The following is a 20,268-nucleotide window of genomic DNA, read 5'->3' on the forward strand; positions in this document are numbered from 1 at the left end:
TTCAATAATATTCAAGTCTGAAGGATGTGAACGCCATTCCAAAACCTTTGTCATTTTTTTTTCTGTAAGATTTTGAGGTATGTTTCAGATGATGTCTTGCTGAAATAGCTCCAAGTTCTTCACTGATTGAGGGTGATTAGCTTCTAGGATATGTTATTTAGTTGAATCCATTCTTCCTTCCACCCAGATAATATTTCCTGTGCCACTAGCTGCTACACAGTCCCAAAGCTTAATAGATCCACTCCCATGTTTAATGGTTATCAAGGTGTTCTTTTCTTCAAATGCTTCAACCTTTTTTCTCCAAATGTATCTTGTGTGGTTGTGGCCAAAGAGTTAAACTGTTTCATCACTTCAAAGCACTTTGTTCTAAAAAGCTTCAGGCTTCTCAAGGTTTGGTTTTGAATTCATTAGACTAGGTTTCCCTAAACTACAGTCTGTGGGCCGCATCCGGTCCACCAAGCTCAATTTGCCGGCCTACCAAGCTTTTCTGGGCATGGCTAAATCTGGCCCATGCAGAAAGTTTTCATTTATTTATTTTTAATACAAAAGCCACTGGCAGGGAGGCCAGGCCCTGCCAATAGGAGAAGAGGTGGCTGGATGGTGCCACTGAAGGAAGCTGCTAGTGGGGAGCCCCATATATGTGGCTTTGGGGCACCACATATACACATGAGCATGCACCTCAGTGGGGAAGATGCTGGAGAAGGGAACGCCAGGGAACAAGGTTGCCAGGGGTGTGGCAGAGTTGCCAATTTAGGAGAAATCTAAAACTATTACTAATACTGTATCTGTGATAGTGGTAATCTGTGGTGTTACATTTGCTGGCTTGCAGGATAGGCCACGAGCCGGCTCACCCCCCCCCCCCCCCCCAATGCTAGCCTCCCTGAAGCATGGCAGGACACTGGTGATGCATAGCCAAACACTTCCACTCCTGCAGCCTTCTGACACTCCTCTAGGCGCACATGTGCTGAATTCAGGTACATTTAAAGGGCCCATGGCGGGAAAAGACCCACGTCGTCCTCAGATGACATCACATGCCTAGCTCTATAAAGGGCTCTTTCTGCCTCACTGCCTCAGCAACGGGTCGACTACCATCCAGGTAGTGTTAGTTGCTGCTTTGCCTCTTTAGCCTCATCCAGCTTTACCTTGCCTCTTTGTCTTCGGCCTCATCTAGCCTTGTCTCGCCTCTTTTCTTCCAGTCTTACCCTGCATTCCACAGCTCGTCTTGCCATGCCCCCCCTTAGACTGAACTACAATATTGACCATAGCCCGTGACCTGACCATCCATGTCTTGCTACCTGCCTCGACCACAGCCTGTGACCTGACCATCCATGTCTTGCTACCTGCCTCTATCACAGCCTATGACCTGACCATCCAGGTCTTGCTACCTGCCTCGACCATAGCCTGTGACCTGACCTTCCTTGTCTTCCGCTTGCCTTGACCAGAGCCTGAAAATGGAACCTCTTTTCGCCCTCACCAGAGACATTCACCTAAGACCTACTGGCCTCCAGAACCCAAAGTCTTAACCTGCGGGGAACGAGGCTGGTACAGGCGAAGCTCCAGTGAAGTCTCTCCATTGTCTTCCACCCACTGGCAGTGAGGACCTACTGGGATCCACAACTCTGACATTTGGTTGCCCCAGAAATGAGCGATCTATTTCCAGGAGAGTCAAATCCTAGTCACCTTCCCTTTGGATTAAGCCCTCTGGTGCTGGTGGCCAGTGAAGCATGAGAAACAGAAGTAGCCCTTGACATGGAAAAGGAATGAGAGGCTGGATACAGGGTAAGGAGCAGGAACTAACCAGGAATCTAGGAAGGACAACAGGAGTGCTGGTTATAGAAGCTGAATGTAGAAGCTGATGAAATTGAAGTCCTCCGGAAACAGAAATGGAGCCAGAGTACAAGGACCAGAATGTAGGACCAAGCTCTGGCAACTGACTGCTGAGACTGCCTCAGTATAAATACAGGCCTATACAAGAAACAAGATAGCTGCCAGGGGAAAGTGAGGCATACAGAGCTGGGAGGACCAGACAGACAGCTCAAATGGCTCAAAGTGCCACCTGCAGGTCGGAGGAGCACTCGGCAATGGATCCTTACAGTATCTACCATACACCCAGGAACCCTGTCTCCTCCTTTTCCAAAAATTTCAAACTTCAATAAAAGTATTTTTGGGTTTAGCAATTTGGACAAGTTTATTCTGCACCTTTTGTCTCGTCGTCCACATATTGGAGGGGTGTGCTTGACCACTCAATTGACTGTTGCTGTAACAAATTATAAGCCTATTTAAAAATTGCTTACCCTGTAAAAGTTGTTGAAAAAAGAAAGCTTGAATCAGCTGTGTTTGTCAAACAATACAACATTTTAGACCCTTACCAATTTGGTTTTCAAACAGCACATGGCACTAAGATCTTGTTGGTCACACTGTTGGACAGTCATCATCACACTATTAAAGAAAGTGCTGAGGCATTATTAATGCAAGTAGACATATCAGCTGTCTTTGATATGATGAGTTATAAAACTGATTGAGTGCCTTCGGCCATTTGGGTTAGGGCCCACTGTTCTTAATTGTTTTTTCATCTTTCTTTCCAATAGAAAACTACATTTTGGTGAGAAAATGTCTTCTTGGAAAAGGATAATTTGCAGTGTCCCTCAAAGGTCTGCATTATCGGCAGCATTATTCAGTTTGTACCTTTAGCTGCTATTATGTAAGACTCTGGCAAATTTGGGGTGTACTATTGTGCATATGCCAGTGATGTACAGTTTTTTTGTACCCTGTGAAGCAGATGGAAGCCTCCTTGTGGCACTGCTTACTCAATGATTATAATAGATGAACCAATGGATGATTGCCAATAGTTTGGTATTAAACATACATACTTTTGCAGTACTTTGGGTGTCTAAATCATCTCCCTCACATAAGTGCAGTTGGCCATTGTGATTGAGGTGAGAAATTTAGGTATTTTACTTGATTCCAAATTAAATCTTAGATCCCATATAAGAATGGTAACCAGAGCTGCTATTTACAAATTCTAACAGCTAAGATAATTTAATATGACATCATTAGTAATGACTTCCAGTGAATCATTCAAGCATGAGTTTTAAATATGCTGGACTACTGAAACTCTTTACAAGGTGGACTTCCAAAAACTTTGCTTCATGCTAAAGAGATACTATAAAATGCAGCTGCCAGACTGATCACCGGCATTGGTAAGAGGAATAATCATCACCCCAAAACTTAAATAATTACATTGGTTACTGGTTCAACAAGTGCTGTTCAAAATGATCACTATTATTCATTAGAAGACTTATCTCATTATGAACTATGTTCTTCAGAGCAAAAGCTGCTTTTCCTTGCTCTTCAAAATGTTGCATGAAACTTGCTCAATAGTATTTTCTTTTATTGACCTAATGAATTGGAATGCAGTACCCAATAATATTAGAGAGGAGCCTATGTTTAAAAAAAAATAAGTTAAGGATATTTTTCTTCACATAGGTATACAAATGGGTTTAAGTTAGTCTTATGATATTTCCTATTTATTTTATACATTTTCAATTATTACTTTATTTTAATTGGAATTTTAAATTTAATGTATTTATTATTTTGTAAATGGTAGGTGAGAACATGATATAAAAAGGGATAGTGAGGTATCATTAGGTAGTTATTTGGGTGGTAAATAGAATGGGGGAAGTTAGTTGGAGAAGATGTTTTTGTGTGATGACTTATTTGTAACCACTTAGAAGAGTGTTCCTGAACTAGGGAAAATCAAGTTGAAATAATTAAATAGGAATATTTTTTAGATGTTGACTTTATATGTCTGTTTTAATGTTATGTCTTGTTTTACTAATTTATGAATTCTAATCTTCACTGAACAATTAATTATATATTTGCAGAATAGAAGAATGCATAAAGATTTACCAAATTTCAGTCTCATCAGAGGAGACAGAATGGAAGACCAGTTTACAGGGGGATACTGGTAGCTGTTTCCATTAACAGCAATAGGCTCCAAGGATGCCTGGACCAAGTGAGGAGACACCGATTCAGGACCTATGAGGAAAACACAAAAATAAAGTGCAAAGTACATTCATCTTTATCAGCATAGGCTAAGGACACTGAAGGTAACATTAAACAAAAGACCCCACCAAATGTTATTTATAGAGCATCTATAAATAACATTTATTTATAACATAAAGCCATAATCAACAGTACAACTGGTATAATCAGTCACCGTACTGGAAGTGAATGGACAGTTTCAGGAAACAAAAAGTCAAAGTGAGAAATTGCTCAGAATGATAAAAAGATATGAGGAATAAATAATAGGTAGATTTTGATTAGCTTCTTGAACAAAGTAAAACAGATCACGGTAGACAATACCATGCAGATAATTTCAGACAACTACAGAAACACAAGAAAACACATAGTGGTAAGAAATTTTTCATTTTATGAAGATAAATTTACTAGATGAGGAAAAATGCAAGTGGTAAGAGGGGATAAGAGAAAAGAGAAATAAGACAATATTCAGATATGCAGACTGAAGATGATAGAGAACAAGGAAGTAAAGATGAGGACTGATGTGAGCTGAAATACGGAACCAGACAAGAGATATAAAAAATGGACATTTAATGGATTTTCATGATGAAAATAAGAAAGATGAAATCATGTGTTTTGTACTCAGGTAAGACAGGATAATATCTTTGACCAGTGACCTAGCACTGAAAAAGGTCAAGAAGTGATTAATGTTAAGGAGATGAAATTCTTTGTTCCATGGTCTATGATCTATTTGATGAATGGATCATGGAAACATTTTCTGGATTGACACACATTATGATTTGTTTACTTCTAAGATCAACCTCAACCATCCTTAATTCATGAGGAGGTGTTTCTGCATTATAGGAGGAATACATAATGATTGGAAGGGTGAGCTGAACCTATCAGCTTTTCATTTGTGTATTTCCTGGAATGGAGGAGTAGCTTAGTGGTTAGAGCAGTGGGCTGAGACCTAGGAAAGCCAGCGTTCAAATCCCATTGCCACTCCTTGTGATCTAGGGCAAGTCACTTCATGCTCCATTGCCTCAGGTACAAACGTATAGGGTCATTCATCAAAATACGTTAACGCCACAAAGCATGCGATAATTGTATTATCGGACAGCGCAAATGCAAATTTTTAGAAGGGGCGGGATTGGGGAGGGGTTTGGGCAGGAAAAATTAAAATGAGGGACAATATCGCAGTAAATGGTAGGTTGCAGAGGCTCTTCCCCTGCCATTTACTGCAGCTGTGTGGGCTCCCTGCTTCTCTCCTCCAGTTTTCCTCAGTGCTGTCTGATTACCGTGGGGGACAGGAAGGAGGAGCTGAAAAAGCAAGCAAGAGATTTAAAGGCACTGTTTAATAGAATCCAGCATGAGCCCAAGGAAGAGGATCATAATACCAGCACTGAGGCATAGGAAATAACTTTTCCAAGGAACACTGTTTGAGAAACATTGATTTAGCAATGCATCCAAACAAGGCAAAATGTGCATTGATCATATATTCAATAATTACATTTCAAAGGTTGAACAAAGAAGAGAATCCCTTACTAAAAGTGTACATATGCATTTGGCCCTGTACCTTGCCAGTAATGTGTTTTATAATGCAGGTCACCTGAGAGTGGGCATGTTGCTAGCAAGTTTTGAATATATTGCAAAAGCATGTGAAACTGTGGGGCGGATTTTAAGAGCCCTGCTCGCCCAAATCCGGGCGGATTTAGGCAAGCAGGGCCCTGCGCGCCGGTGAGCCTATTTTACATAGGCCTACCGGCGCGCGCAGAGCCCCGGGACTCGCGTAAGTCCCGGGGTTTTCGGAGGGGGGCGTGTCGGGGGCGGGACCAAGCGCAGCAGCGTTTTCGGGGCGTGTCGGGAGCGTTCCGGGGGCGGGCTCGGGGGCGTGGCTACGGCCCGGGGCGGTCCGGGGGCGTGGCCGCGCCCTCCGTACCCGCCCCCAGGTCGCGTCCCGGCGCGCTAGCGGCCCGCTGGCGCGCGGGGATTTACTTCTCCTTCCGGGAGGCGTAAATCCCTCAACAAAGGTAAGGATGGGGTTTAGAAGGGGCCGGGCGGCTGGGTTAGGTAGAGGAAGGGAGGGGAAGGTGAGGGGAGGGCGTTAGAGGATTCCCTCCGAGGCCGCTCCGATTTCGGAGCGGCCTCGGAGGGAACGGGGGTAGGCAGCGCGGCTCGGCGCGGCTCGGCTATACAGAATCGATAGCCTTGTGCGCGCCGATCCCGGATTTTAGCGGCTACGCGCGTATCTACTAAAATCCAGCGTACTTTTGTTGGCGCCTGGAGCGCCAACAAAAGTACGCCTATTCGCGGTATTTGAAAATCTACCCCTGTGTGCGCAAATATGCACATGCACGTGTGGGTGTGCATGTGGGAAGGAGACTGGATGGCTTAGGGGTAGATTTTTAAACAGCGCGAATAGGCCTACTTTTGTTTGCGCTCCAGGCGCAAACAAAAGTACGCTGGATTTTAGTAGATACGCGCGGAGCCGCGCGTATCTGCTAAAAACCTGGATCGGCGCGCGCAAGGCTATCGATTTTGTATAGCCGGCGCGCGCCGAGCCACGCAGCCTACCCCCGTTCCCTCCAAGGCCGCTCCGAAATCAGAGCGGCCTTGGAGGGAATCCTCTAACGCCCTCCCCTCACCTTCCCCTCCCTTCCTCTACCTAACTCACCCGCCCGGCCCTGTCTACACCCCCCCCCTTACCTTTCTCCGGGGATTTACGCCTCCCGGAGGGAGAAGTAAATCCCCGCGCGCGAGCGGGCCGCGACCTGGGGGCGGGTACGGAGGGCGCGGCCACGCCCCCGTACCCGCCCCCAAAACGCTGCCGACACGCCCCCGAAACGCCGCGACGACCGGGCCCGCCCCCGACATGCCCCCCTCGGAGAACCCCGGGACTTACGCGAGTCCCAGGGCTCTGCGCGCGCCGGTAGGCCTATGTAAAATAGGCTCACCGGCGCGCAGGGCCCTGCTCGCCTAAATCCGCCCGGTTTTGGGCGGATTTAGGCGAGCAGGGCTCTGAAAATCCGCCCCTTAGTGTATTGGCACAGGGATGCTTCCTTTTACCTGTAGGTTGCCAGTTCAAATCTATCTCACATTGGTAGTGGTGAAAGTCATTAGTATTTGAACACAGCTCAGTGGCTTACATGCGGTGGGGTGGCGGTTTCAGTCCCATTCCATGGGATAGGTGTCCATCTCGTTTCATAAAATCACCATTGTGTTTATCATTAAATAGCCTTTTTGTCTATTCACCATTTCCAAGTAATGTGACCACAATTACCCAAACTAATTTCCTGATATCTTTGCACCATTGGAATTTATGTATGATGCCATATAAATGTCAAATCAATAAAGTGATGAATTCCGGCCCCCAAGCAAGCAATGGCAGCAGAGCAGGGCTCAGGTAGGGGGGAGAATGTTGTAATGCATGTCAAGAATGAGGCACCCTGGTGGCGCAACATAAGATTAGGTGCTATAAGTGCTAACTTATACTAATTCCAGTTCTATCAGCATAATGAGATTCTTGTCATGACTGCTAAAAAATACAAAACATAAATTATTAAAAATATGCGAGTAAAACGTTCTTACCTTTCTTTCCTGCATCAATAATGAAATCAACAGCAGCGCGGATCAGGCTCTTTTCTGTCAAGTAACCAAAGTCTGGAGGAACTGTAAGACAAAATTACATGTGTGTCATGCAGTCCTCAAACGCAAGGAAGTGATGAGGATTCTGTCATGATGATATTCGGTCAGAGGATGGGACTCAGAAGGGAGGTACTAGTTGAAGAGTGAGGAACACAAATAGCAAAAACAAAAATAACATGTTAAGGATGATTAAGCCTTCACCATAAGCTAAAGTGTAGAAATGCCCAGCAGTGGGAAGTTCTATGGGTCTAGAGTTGTTTTTGAGTTACAGTTATGGTCCATCCTATACAGGGTTGGTCATTTGTCCAAAATCTATAAAAGTGACTCCATGGGTCACTGAGAGGAGTTACTGATCAGAGGGGCAAGGGACAGACAGCAAGAGCTATAGCTTTCTAGGCTACTGAAGGAGGAAGGACAGTTTGCCTTTTTCTCCCTTGAGGGATGGGGTTGGTGTCTCAGCTGGAGGGAGCTGTTCCAGTGCTCGGGAAAACATTTGTCCCAAGTTTCAAAGATAAAGTGCTTTGTCCAGAGGCTAAAGGCAACAGCTAAGTACTTGAACAGTTTGTCAAGTGGGAGAAGTTTTTCCCTGTTCTGCAACATCTGAAGATGGCCCCTTGCTTAATACAGGGAGTGCTCTGTGAAAGGGGTTACACTGTAATTCAGAAAATACTATAAAAGAAAAGAAACAAGAGGAAGGGGGACAGGCAAAATTCTAAAAAATAAAGGGCAGCAGGAAGGTTTGGGACAAGCAAAGGCCCAAACAGAGGTGCAAACTGTTCATTCATTAAAAGGACGCGATAAAGATTTCTTCACACAGATTTATGCTTCTCTATTTTTGATGTGATTTATTGTCCAGGGGTGGTGGTAGGTGGGTGATTTGGGTTATATTAGCCGGATTTTAATTCGTAGAGAACCACAATAGGTTTTTACCTGGCAGATGGTTGTCCCAAATGAGCTAAATCAAGAAGCGGGATGGCAATTTTTTCTGTGAAATGATAACATCGAAATTTCTCATTTAATGATGTGAAGAGTCCCTACTGGATAGTTATGTATTTAAAATAGTCAGAACTTGATCGGGTTCACTGGCCTTTTATGATTATAGTCCTCGAAAAGGCGGGGTTGGGCTGTAATTTGTTAGCGTGAATCAGGGCAATGTATTCCACCCCAAAGGCCCGTATAAAAATCAATGGTCATTATTGTACATCCTTCGCCCTGGGGAGGGGAACCCGTCAGCGGTGTCCCTTGTCCCCCTTGCTCTTTGCCCTGGTGATGGAACCCCTAGCAGAGGCTATCCGACAGAATGTACACATCAAAGGGCTATCTCAGGACAAATGCATCACAAAATCTCTTTGTTTGCAGATGATGTTCTGCTAACAGTGGCATTTCCGCAATTGTCTATGTCTGTTCTGGTCCAAGAGTTGGGCACCTATGGGAAATTATCAGGGTTTAAAATGAATATGAGTAAATCCTAACTCCTGAATTTGACTTTAACTGCCACACAGATGCATGACCTATGTGGGAGTTTCCCGTTTACTAGGGCGAAACACAGCATTCAACACCTAGGCATCCAGCTTCCAGCGGACTGGACCCAGCTGTTCCCACTTAACTATAACCCATTGCTGGCACGCACTACCAGGGATTTTGACATTTGGTCAGCCTATAATCTCTTCTGGTTTGGCCGCATTGCAGCAGTTAAAATGACTATATTGTCACGCTGGTTGTACTATTTTCAAACCCTCCCCATCAAAGTACCTTACAAATTTCTACACACCCTTAGATTCATATGGAAGCAGTGGCCGCCTAGGATGGCTAGGCGGGTTCTTTATCTTTCACAGTCCAAGGGGGGGCTAGTGGTCCCAGATTTCATTAAATATTATGTGGCGGCCAAATTGCATGTGATCTATGTATGGTCTGCTAGTACAATTATCAAATCTTGGGTCAATTTGGAACAATCACACCTTAGGAGTGGGTTCCTATATTCCCAGATCTGAGGGGTCCCTATCCCAAGAGGGAATGTGCAGGTGGAAAATACATTTACTCACCACACCCTACAAATGTGGAGGCAATGGAAGGCACGGGTAACAGGCTGCTCCTTCCTGTCTCCTTTACTGCCTACAGAGCTTAGCTTGGTATCTCAAATGGTCTCAACAGGGGTTATAGTGCTGTGGTCAACTATTTGTTGCCAACCAGATATTTTCTTACGAAGCATTGAAACATTATATTGATTTACAACCTAGTGATTATTATCAATATATACAAATGGTCCACTGTTTGTCTGATCCTGTTGTTCGCCCCCATGTAACACAGGAACTTACAGAATTTGAGAAATTGTGTTATTTTCAGAATACAGGCAAAGGGCTTATTTTCAAGCTTTACCAAATGCTGCTACCACCCAGACACCTTACAAAGATCCTATGTGAAGGGGTGGGAGGCTGAGTGGGGCAAAGAATGGACCAGAGAGTAGTGGGAATATTGCTATACGATTATTGCTAAGAGCTCTGTACCAGCAGGGGTGAAGGAACTTAATTATAAGTTATTATACAGATGGTACCTCACGCCGATACGCCTACACAAATTATACCTGGAGTACTCGGATAGATGCTGGAGACAGTGTGGGATGGCTGGTACATTTATACATGTCTGGTGGCAGTGTCCATCACTGACTGTTTATTGGAAGTGGATTGAAAGGATTATCTGGGAGATGATTTTGCTGAGGGTGGATTTGACCCCTGACAGTATCTACTGTCCTTAAAGATGGTCATATGCACAGTCACATCTTGTTAATCATGTATTGTGTGCTGCCAGGCTAGCGGTGTCATCGCATTGGAAAGAACCACTACCACCTACATCTTCAGTTGTTCTCTGAAGACTCTGGGACTTGCATAACCTCTCATATCTAACAGCAGTACGTGAGGACAGGATATCCATTCACTTACTTATTTGGGTGCGGTGGTCCAATTCGCATCTTTAATTGGACTTATGAGGACTTAAGTTTACTTTCTTCTTGCACCTAATGGGCTTATATGATGATATAAGCCCTTTATTTTTGAGCTTGGTTTTAGCAGTCCGGACTCACTGGTCGGGGGGGGGGTGGGGGAAGGGTGGAGAGGGTTGGCGTTAAGGGTACAAAAGAGTAGGGCTACGCATCATTTATGATGGGTTGGGCTATGGGTCAGGCACCCTTCTGACCCCCCCCCAAAATTTGCCTAAAGTCCCTAGTGGTCCAGCGGGGATCGTTGGCTGTCCATTGCTCCTACCATGTGACAGGGGCCGACCAATGGCACCAGTAGCCCGTCACATGGAAAGGGAAAAGGGCCACCGGTGCCATTTTGTTTACTGGCAACCGACGGCGCGAGAGTGGGAGATTGCTCCCGGGATCCCCTCTGGACCACCAGGGACTTTAGGCAAGTTTTGGGGGGTTTTAAAGGGTTGGGGTGAGTTTTTTTTTTTTTAAATAAATGTGCCCCTCCCCCCTGCGCAAACTCGAACAACAAATTTCCCACGAAGTTTGGGGAAATCCATCTCGGGATTCGGGTCCTCCTACCCATGCCGAATTAGACTATTTCTTTGAAATTTTCCAATTCGGCAAAAATGATTGCATATCCCTACAAAAGAGTGTAACCCAACAAGTTGAATGTTGTAAAGACACTGCTTTATTGTGCTGTTTATCTGAGAAGTTTGGTAACACCAATAAAAATTTAAATATAAAAAAAAAGAACATTCTCTTCCTGCCAGCAGGATTCATGTTATAAGGTGATGCTAAGAAGTGTGCTGTCTGGTTCTGTAGATGAATTGCAGCCAACAACAAGTTTTTAATTTTTATGATATGATATAGTGTTTTTAGAAGGGTTATCTGAGTTTTTACCAATCATAAGTTTTGTTATGTCTAGTTCTGTTTTGGGGTTTTCACAGATTTGCTTTAAGATTATAGGCATTTGCTGCTGGGAATCTAGTTCTTTTTGTATCTCCTTGATAAAGCTACTTAGCAAAACATGGCCATGTTGAGGGAAGAGCTTGTTTGATGCTTTATCATCTAACAGGACAAAGAAGTTTGCAGGAGAGTGAACATGGTGCTTCAGCATTTGAAGGGAAGTACAACTTTCTATATTGTGCTACACCTTGTGTAGAAAGAGTATTGCTGGTGTTCATTTATCCAGAGGGAATGCAATCCTCTACATTTTACATTTAAGAATTTTGCAATGTGAAAATGATATAAAGATTTTGAGTTTGATGTATTTATTGCAAATATTTTTTGTTGCCTAATAATTATACATGGTAAACTATATAGCAAAAGTTGCTTACCTGTAACAGGTGTTCTCACAGGACAGCAGGATGTTAGTCCTCACATATGGGTGACATCAGGGGATGGAACCCAATCACGGAACATTTTTGTCAAAGTTTCTAGAACTTTGACTGGCACCTACTGGGCATGCCCAGGATGGCAATGACCCTGCAACCAGCAGGGGTCCCCCTTCAGTCTTGTTTAAAAGTAATAGTAAGTGCCAAAAAATAAAATAAGAAAAACCTAACGAACCCAACACCGCGGGGTGGCGGGCGGGTTTCGTGAGGACTAACATCCTGCTGTCCTGTGAGAACACCTGTTACAGGTAAGCAACTTTTGCTTTCTCACAGGACAAACAGGATGGTAGTCCTCACATATGGGTGAGTACCGAGCTGAGGATGTCCAAAAAATGCACCAAATGTACCCAAAAGACGTGCAACCAGCACAACAACTGGGGTCAAATTTGGTAGAGGCATCCTGAACCCTAACGGGTAAGGTGGAAGGGTGTTGGTACATCAAGTTGCACATAGGTTGCGCAAGACAGACTGGCTGATGATGGAATCTTGTCTGCCAGCCTTGTCTAAGCAATAATGGGCTGCAAAGGTATGGAGAGAACTCCAGGTAGCAGCCCTACAAATATCAGGAAGCAGCACCGAGCGTAGGTGCGCTACTGAAGTTCCCACGGCCCTGACAGAGTGTGCTTTAACACAGTCTTGAAGTGGAATGCCTGCTTGCTGATAGCAAAAGGATATGCAGTCCGCCAACCAGGAGGCGAGAGTCTGCTTCCCCACAGCTTGACCCAATCTGATGGGATGGAAAGAAACAGTTGGGTGGATTTTCTGTGAGTAGCTGTACGGTCTAGATAGAATGCTAGAGCCCATTTACAGTTAAGGGTATGCAGACTCTGTTTCTCCTGGATTGGAATGGGTCCTGGGAAAGAAGGTGGGTAGTATAATGGATTGATTAATGTGAAACTCCGATACTATCTTAGGCAAAAACTTCGGGTGAGTGCGGAGTACTACCCAGTCGTGCATAAGTTTAGTGTAAGGCGGGTAGGAAACTAGGGCCTGTAACTCATTAACTCTGTAAGCGGATATGATTGCAAAAAGAGAAATCACTTTCCTTGTGAGTTAGTGAAGATCACAGGATTAGAGAGGCTCGACTGGTGGTTTCATGAGCTGACCCAATACCAGATTGAGGTCCCAAGAAGAGGCTGGAGGGCGCAGCAGAGGTTTGAGGTGGAGCAAGCCCTTCAGAAAACGTGTTACAAGGGGTTGTACTGAAATGGAAACATCCCCAACACCTTTATGGAGGCAACTACCGCACTGACATGCATCCTAATGGAAGAAGTTTTTAGACCTGATTCTGACAAGTGCCAGAGATAGTCTAGAAATTTTGTGGTGGAACAAGTAAAAGGATCAAGGAACAGGGAAGAACACCATGACATAAACCTGTTCCATTTGTAGAAATAAGACTTTCTTGTGGAACGCTTTCGTGAAGCAAATCAAGACACGGGAAACTGGCTCAGAAAGGTTAAGTGGCTGAAGAATTAACCTTTTAAACATCCAAGCAGTCAGGGACAAGGCCTGAAGATTGGGGTGGCGTAGGCACCCGTCGTTCTGGGTGATCAGAAGCGTCCCAGTGGAATGTGCCTGCAAATAGAGAGGTCCTGAAGAGTCGGAAACCACATTTGGTGTGGCCAGTGAGGGGCTATCAGGATCATGTTTCCCTTGTCCTGACGTAACTTCATGAGAGTCTTTGAGAGAAGAGGAAGTGGAGGGAACACATAAAGGAGACCGGTTGCCCACGAGAGGGAGAACGCATCTCTTGGTAGTGAGTATTGGCTGCGAGTGAGAGAGCAAAAGTTCTCTACTTTGCGGTTTTGAGGTGACGCAAAGAAGTCTATGTGATTGTAACCCCAACGTTGGAATATTGAATCCACTACTGTGGGGTTGAGGGACCACTCGTGCAGTTGAAAGGTGCGACTCAGCTTGTCTGCCAACACATTGTCCACTAGGGATGTGAATCGTTTTTTGACGATTTAAAATATCGTCCGATATATTTTAAATCGTCAAAAATCGTTAGAGGCGATATACAATAGGAATTCCCCCGATTTATCGTCAAAAATCGTAAATCGGGGGAAGGGGGAGGGGAAGGGGGAGGGCGGGCAAACCGGCACACTAAAACAACCCTAAAACCCACCCTGACCCTTTAAAATAAATCCCCCACCCTCCCGAACCCCCCCAAAATGTCTTAAATTACCTGGGGTCCAGTGGGGGGGGGGGGGGTCCCGGTGTGATCTTCCACTCTCGGGCCACGGGTGCGTTAATAGAAATTTTTTGGTTCCTGTCCCCCGACGTCACGCGCAGGAGATCGCTCCCGGACCCCCGCTGGACCCCCAGGGACTTTTGGCCAGCTTGGGGGGGCCTCCTGACCCCCACAAGACTTGCCAAAAGTCCAGCGGGGGTCCGGAAGCGACCTCCTGCACTCGAATCGTATTGCCGTATTGCAAAATGGCACCGGCCATACGGCCAGCGCCATTTTGCAATAAGGCAATATGGCCATACGGCCAGCGCAATTTTGCAATACTGCAATATGGCCATACGGCCGGCGCCATTTTGCAATACAAAATGGCGCCGGCCGTATGGCCATATTGCCGTACTGCAAAATGGCAATACGATTCGAGTGCAGGAGGTCGCTCCCGGACCCTCAAAGATTTTTTGTATCATTGTTTTCATTTTTGTCTAAGCAGTAGAGTTCACAGAGTGATGGCAAACAAAATCCACTCTAGTGAACATAAAGCGAAGAGTAGCAGGCCTTATTCTACTGTGGTGGGACCAATATTTTTCAAATGAAGACTGTGGAAAGTCATGAAGGAAAAATCTGCTTATCTGTAGAGGAAATAAAAATCTTACTTTAAAAAGTAGACACACTAGGGGTGAAAAACATGAAACAATTTGAAAAACCTGGGGAAAAAGGTCAATGGACTGGAAATATCAATGTAAAAAAGTGTAAAATCATGTATTTCACTGTGCAAAAGGCATAACTATTTACCTATTAGGAGAGCAAGAACTTGCATCTACCATGCAAAAGAGCAGTTAGAAGAATGGCCATTTGCCATTGGCACTTATTTTTGGTTTTATTGTTATGAGGTATATATGTATTATGTATAATGGATTGTTTATATAAGTTGTGATGTATTTTATATGTTGATGTCTGTTTTATCTTATGATAAGTTATTATGATATTTTATTGATGTTGTTTTGTTTACCACCTAGAAGTGACAATAGTGTGTTGTACAAATTTTATAAATAAATAAATATATAAAAGCTGCCTAGGAGTTTCTTTTATTTTTTTTTTTTATTTAGGCATTTTATATACTGTTGTTCCAAATAAAGATCACAATGGTTTACAATTTTACAATATTAGCATTTCTATTCTTGGTCAACAATCATATACTGTGTGTTCATATTCACATTCTAGGCTAAAATTACAATAAATTTATGTTATGGTTCAAATTCATAAAAGTTCTAGGACATCAGAATAGTAAGAATATAATCTAGTTCATATTTGTACATTTTTAGGTCAACCTATTGCTGATAACCTGAAAGTTGCCAATCCAGGTTATAAAGAGCTGGGGAAAGTTAACCAAATGTTTAGGCATACAAGGAGCAAGAACAACAGGAAGAGAAAGGAGAAAACAATAGTAAAGTGAGTGCCAGCAAGAGATTTGAAACTATGCATGAAAAGTGAAAATCATGACCAAATACAAATCTGCATGCTCTGTAGAATGTAAGGGAGAAAAATAATCGTCATTCCAATGAAAAATATACGAGAGTCATTTTCAAACAGCTCCCATAGGCTGAAGTCTGTGGGTGTTTTTTACCTGCAGACTTTAACCTGAGTTTTCAAAGCAAATTTATACACATAAACCCACTTTGAAAATTTGCCGGTGTGCAGGAGAATCTGGTACAGCATACACACACAAAGTTACACCTGCTTAAGAGCAGGTATAACTTGGTGCATGTGGATTTCCACATATACTTTTGAAAATCCAAAGAATGCATGTAAATCCTGATCCTGGCCAAACTCCCCCCTCCCCCCCCAGAACACCTATTTAGTATGTGCATAGAAGAGCCTATGAAATTCTGTTCTGCGTGTACCTTTGCACACATACCCACTGGATCTCTTTTCAAAGAGGCACTTAGGTGCATAAAATCTGGTTTAATGTGTGTATTTCTCTTTGAAAATTACAACTATATATATTTTGTATATATATATATATACACAAAGTCAATATTCAAAGGGATTGCCCAGCTAACATTGAGAATAAGCTAAATAGATCACCCAGCAAAAACTTAACTGATTAAGAAAGAGGGTGGTTTAAGTTTATCCGGCTAATGCTGAACATCAGAGCTAATCAGATGAAGTTATCTGACTAAGGGGTAGATTTCATAACGTGCGCGCGCATACATGGATGCGACGATTTTATGAATATGCGCATGCTGGCGCGTGCATGTTATAAAATCAGGTGGCCGCTCACACATGCGCGCCGGATTTTACAATTTGTGAGTGCATGTGCAGGCTGGGAGGGAACTTCCCTACCCCTCTACCTAAACTCCCTCCCTCTTCCACGCTCCTCCCCATCCCCTAAATCCTACCTACCTATCATTGTTTTTTTTTGTTTTCATACTTACTTCAGGGTCTGACCTGAAGTAAGTTGCGCGCGCTGGCTAGCTGCCGGCATGCGAGTCTTCGGGACAGCGTTCAATCGCGCTGTCCCGGCCCGCCCCCTCCCCGCCCCTGCCTCCTGGCCTGCCCCTTTGAAATGCCCAGCAGTTGTGTGCGTACCGGGCCTCTTTGAAGATTTGCCCGGCGCGTGCAAGGCCGTGCGCAGGGTTTTAAAAATCTATCCTTAACTCTAGTTGGAAAACTACTGTCCTAATGTTAGTCAGATAACTTTAAAAAAACCCCCAAAACAGTTTTAAATTAGGGGTCCAGAAATGGTTGACACTCCCCTCCCTGTTACCAGAGAACAAAAAGCAGCATGGGCCAAGTGCCTGCCCCCGATACAATAAAAAATGTCATATTACCCAGAAGCCAGATTCCCTCCTTCCTTGATCCCCAAAATTGTGTGTCTGTAAATCCTTACCCCTGACCTCCACATTTCTCCAATACAGAGCAGGAGGAGAATAGATTTTTAATGCCTCCTGTAATAGCTACAGGTACTTAGTATTAATTTATTAACAGTACTCAGACAATGATTGGTCCCTTCAATGATCGATGTCAGGAAAGGGACCAATTCCCATTCGGAATTAGCTGCTCTGCTGCTAGAATTGTTTTTCATCAATATTCAATAAACCAGTGATCAGCAACGAGATCTGGAAAGGAATATATGAGTGAGGCTATCTCATATATATATATATATATATATATATATGTATATATTGAGATCTGGAAAGGAATATATGAGTGAGGATATCTCATATATATATATATGAGATCTGGAAAGGAATACGACGAGTGAGGCTATCAAATTTGTGGATGATACAAAATTATTCAAAGTAGTTATATATATATTGAAAAGCACCGGTCCAAGTACAGATCCCTTAGGCACTCCACTGTTTACCCTTTTCCACTGAGAAAATTGACCATTTAATCCTACTCTCTGTTTCCTATCTTTTAACCAGTTTGTAATTCACGAAAGGACATCGCCTCCTATCCCATAACTTTTTAGTTTTCTTAGAAGCCTCTCATGAGGGACTTTGTCAAAGGCCTTCTGAAAATCCAAAAACACTACATCTACCAGTTCACCTTTATCCACATGTTTATTAACGCCTTCAAAAAACTGAAGCAGATTTGTTAGGCAAGACTTCCCTTGGGTAAATCCATGTTGACAGTGTTCCATTAAGCCATGTCTTTCTATATGTTCTACAATTATTTATTTATTTATTTATTTAAAATTTTTATATACCGACATTCATCCAGGATATCATATCGGTTCACATTGTAACATAAACTGGCGCTAGGCATGGCGCTTTACATTGAACGATTAAAACATGCGAACAAGGTATTAAAAGGGGGTGGGAGATAACATGGGAAAGTTTGCATTAAATTATATTATAGCAACGTTTGCAAATATATACATATGTACAATGGAAAAAGACTAAGAAGTGCAGGCAGGCTAGTGAGGGAGAAAGGGGAGGAGGAGAGAGGAGAGCTGAGAAGGAGGGAGGAGCGGGGAAAGTAGAGGGGAGAGTGGAAGGTGGATATAATGGATAGGAAGAGTGAAAAATTAGGTGTATGCTTTAGCAAAGAGCCAGGTCTTAAGCTTCCGCTTGAAAGATTTGAGGCATTCCTCTTGCCGTAAGTCAACTGGCATTGTATTCCAGAGGGTCGGCCCGGCTATAGATAATGCACGGGCTCTCGTGGAAGTAAGTTTGTAGAGTTTAGGAGAAGGGATAGGCATGGTTGCAAGGTGTGCATGTCTGGTAGGCTTAATAGACTGGTGTAAATGGAAGGAATCGTTAAACCAATTCATTTCAGGGTTGTATAAGGCCTTATGGATTAGAGAGAGCGCCTTATATTGTATGCGGGAAGCTATTGGAAGCCAATGTAAATCTTTTAGAACAGGGGTAATATGGTCATGTTTACGTAAGTTGGTCAATATCCGGGCTGTGGTGTTTTGCAGGATTTGAATGGGATGGATGGCATTGTTGGGTAGGCCGAGAAGTAGGGAATTGCAGTAGTCAGTCTTGGCGAAGATTGTAGTTTGAAGCACTGTACGGAAATCGGGGGGATGTAGTAGGGGTTTGAGTTTTTTTAGTGTGTGGAGTTTAAAGAAGCCGTCTTTGAGTATGTTATTGATGAATTTCTTAAGTGTGACATGACCATCAAGGATGATTCCCAGATCACGGACTTGTTGGGCAAATTGGAACTGCGTAATAGGGGGGAGGATTGGTTGGTTTTGGGGTGAGATGAGCATGATTTCAGTTTTCGTGGTATTAAGGGCTAGGTGGATGGAAGATAGGAGATTGTTAATGGAGAGGAGGGTTTCATTCCAGAAATCCATGGTTTTCGATAGAGAGTCGGTGATGGGTATGAGCAGCTGAACATCATCAGCGTATATGTAATGATGATGTTCAGCTGCTCATACCCATCACCGACTCTCTATCGAAAACCATGGATTTCTGGAATGAAACCCTCCTCTCCATTAACAATCTCCTATGATCTTGAGAATAGTTTCCACTATTTTTCCCGGCACTGAAGTCAGGCTAACTGGTCTATAGTTACCCGGATCGCCCCTGGAGCCTTTTTTAAATATTGGGGTTACTAAAATCAAATATTTATTTATTTATTTATTTATTGTTTTTGTTATACCGAGTTTCATGATAGGCATCACATCAACCCGGTTTACAAATAACAAGGAGTGTAAAGCATAACGTAACGTAATAAACAATATTTTCAATAAGAACCTTGAACTTTAAATACAGTGAATCAGAAAAAGGGAGAGGGAAAGTTACAAAAAACAAGGAAAATAAACTTGGGATGGAAGGGGAGAAATTGAACAGCACAATATTTACATTTCAGCCTATTGATACATTAGAATAGCAAGTGAAAAAATAAGACTATGTCTGATGAGGTGTAGATGTGACAGATGCAACTCTTCAGCCCTCCCCTTCAGAGGCAAGGTCAATATATAAAGAGAACTTAAGAATCCCAAGGCAATCAGTTTCTAAAAGGAAAGTTTTACATCATTCCAATCTGAATGAGTATGAAAAGTGAACAAACACAGGGAGGATGATCATCCACTAATCTAACAGGTGCCATATGTAATATAATAAATCAATAGAAACACATTTGAACATTTCAGCGAATAATAAAAGTTTAATAACCTATAGATCACACAGTATCCTAAATATGTAGAGATTATACTTTTTCAATGTATTAGTGAAATAATTATGTAAATTCATCCCCAGAGTTTTTATATATTATACATGCTGAGGACAGCTGCTGAATGTATAGTATAGATTCCAAACATATTAACAGTTTTATCCCTTTTATCAACTACTTGTTGAAAGAATCAAGACCATCCTGTATACAGATCCCACCGGCTGTGTGCCCAAATTGTTCTACCAGATGATTCCTTACCTTCATGGTGGGAAGTTCCAGAAGGTTGTATGAAGATGTGGAATACTCAAATTGGATAAAAATACACAGTAAGAACATTTCTTTAGAAAAGCCAGAGAGCATAAATCTTACTTCAAGACTCTGAAGTACTCATCCTTGCCTTGATATATTTCAGAAAAGCACTATGCAAT

The 20,268-nt window shown here is 43.2% G+C and overlaps 1 protein-coding gene across 1 annotated transcript in view; it reads right to left on the reverse strand.

Moving 5' to 3' along the window:
• FOCAD (focadhesin) overlaps positions 1-20,268 on the reverse strand; it is a 788,759-nt gene that overhangs the window by 190,940 nt on the left and 577,551 nt on the right. Inside the window, exons 35-36 of the mRNA XM_029606912.1 lie at positions 7,609-7,689; positions 3,910-4,038 (exon numbers count right to left, since the gene is read on the reverse strand). Coding sequence (XP_029462772.1) covers positions 3,910-4,038; positions 7,609-7,689 — 210 coding nt within the window. The remainder of the gene's footprint in view (positions 1-3,909; positions 4,039-7,608; positions 7,690-20,268) is intronic.

This window comes from Rhinatrema bivittatum, chromosome 1 (assembly GCF_901001135.1).
Source record: "Rhinatrema bivittatum chromosome 1, aRhiBiv1.1, whole genome shotgun sequence".
Taxonomy (NCBI): Eukaryota; Metazoa; Chordata; class Amphibia; order Gymnophiona; family Rhinatrematidae; genus Rhinatrema; species Rhinatrema bivittatum.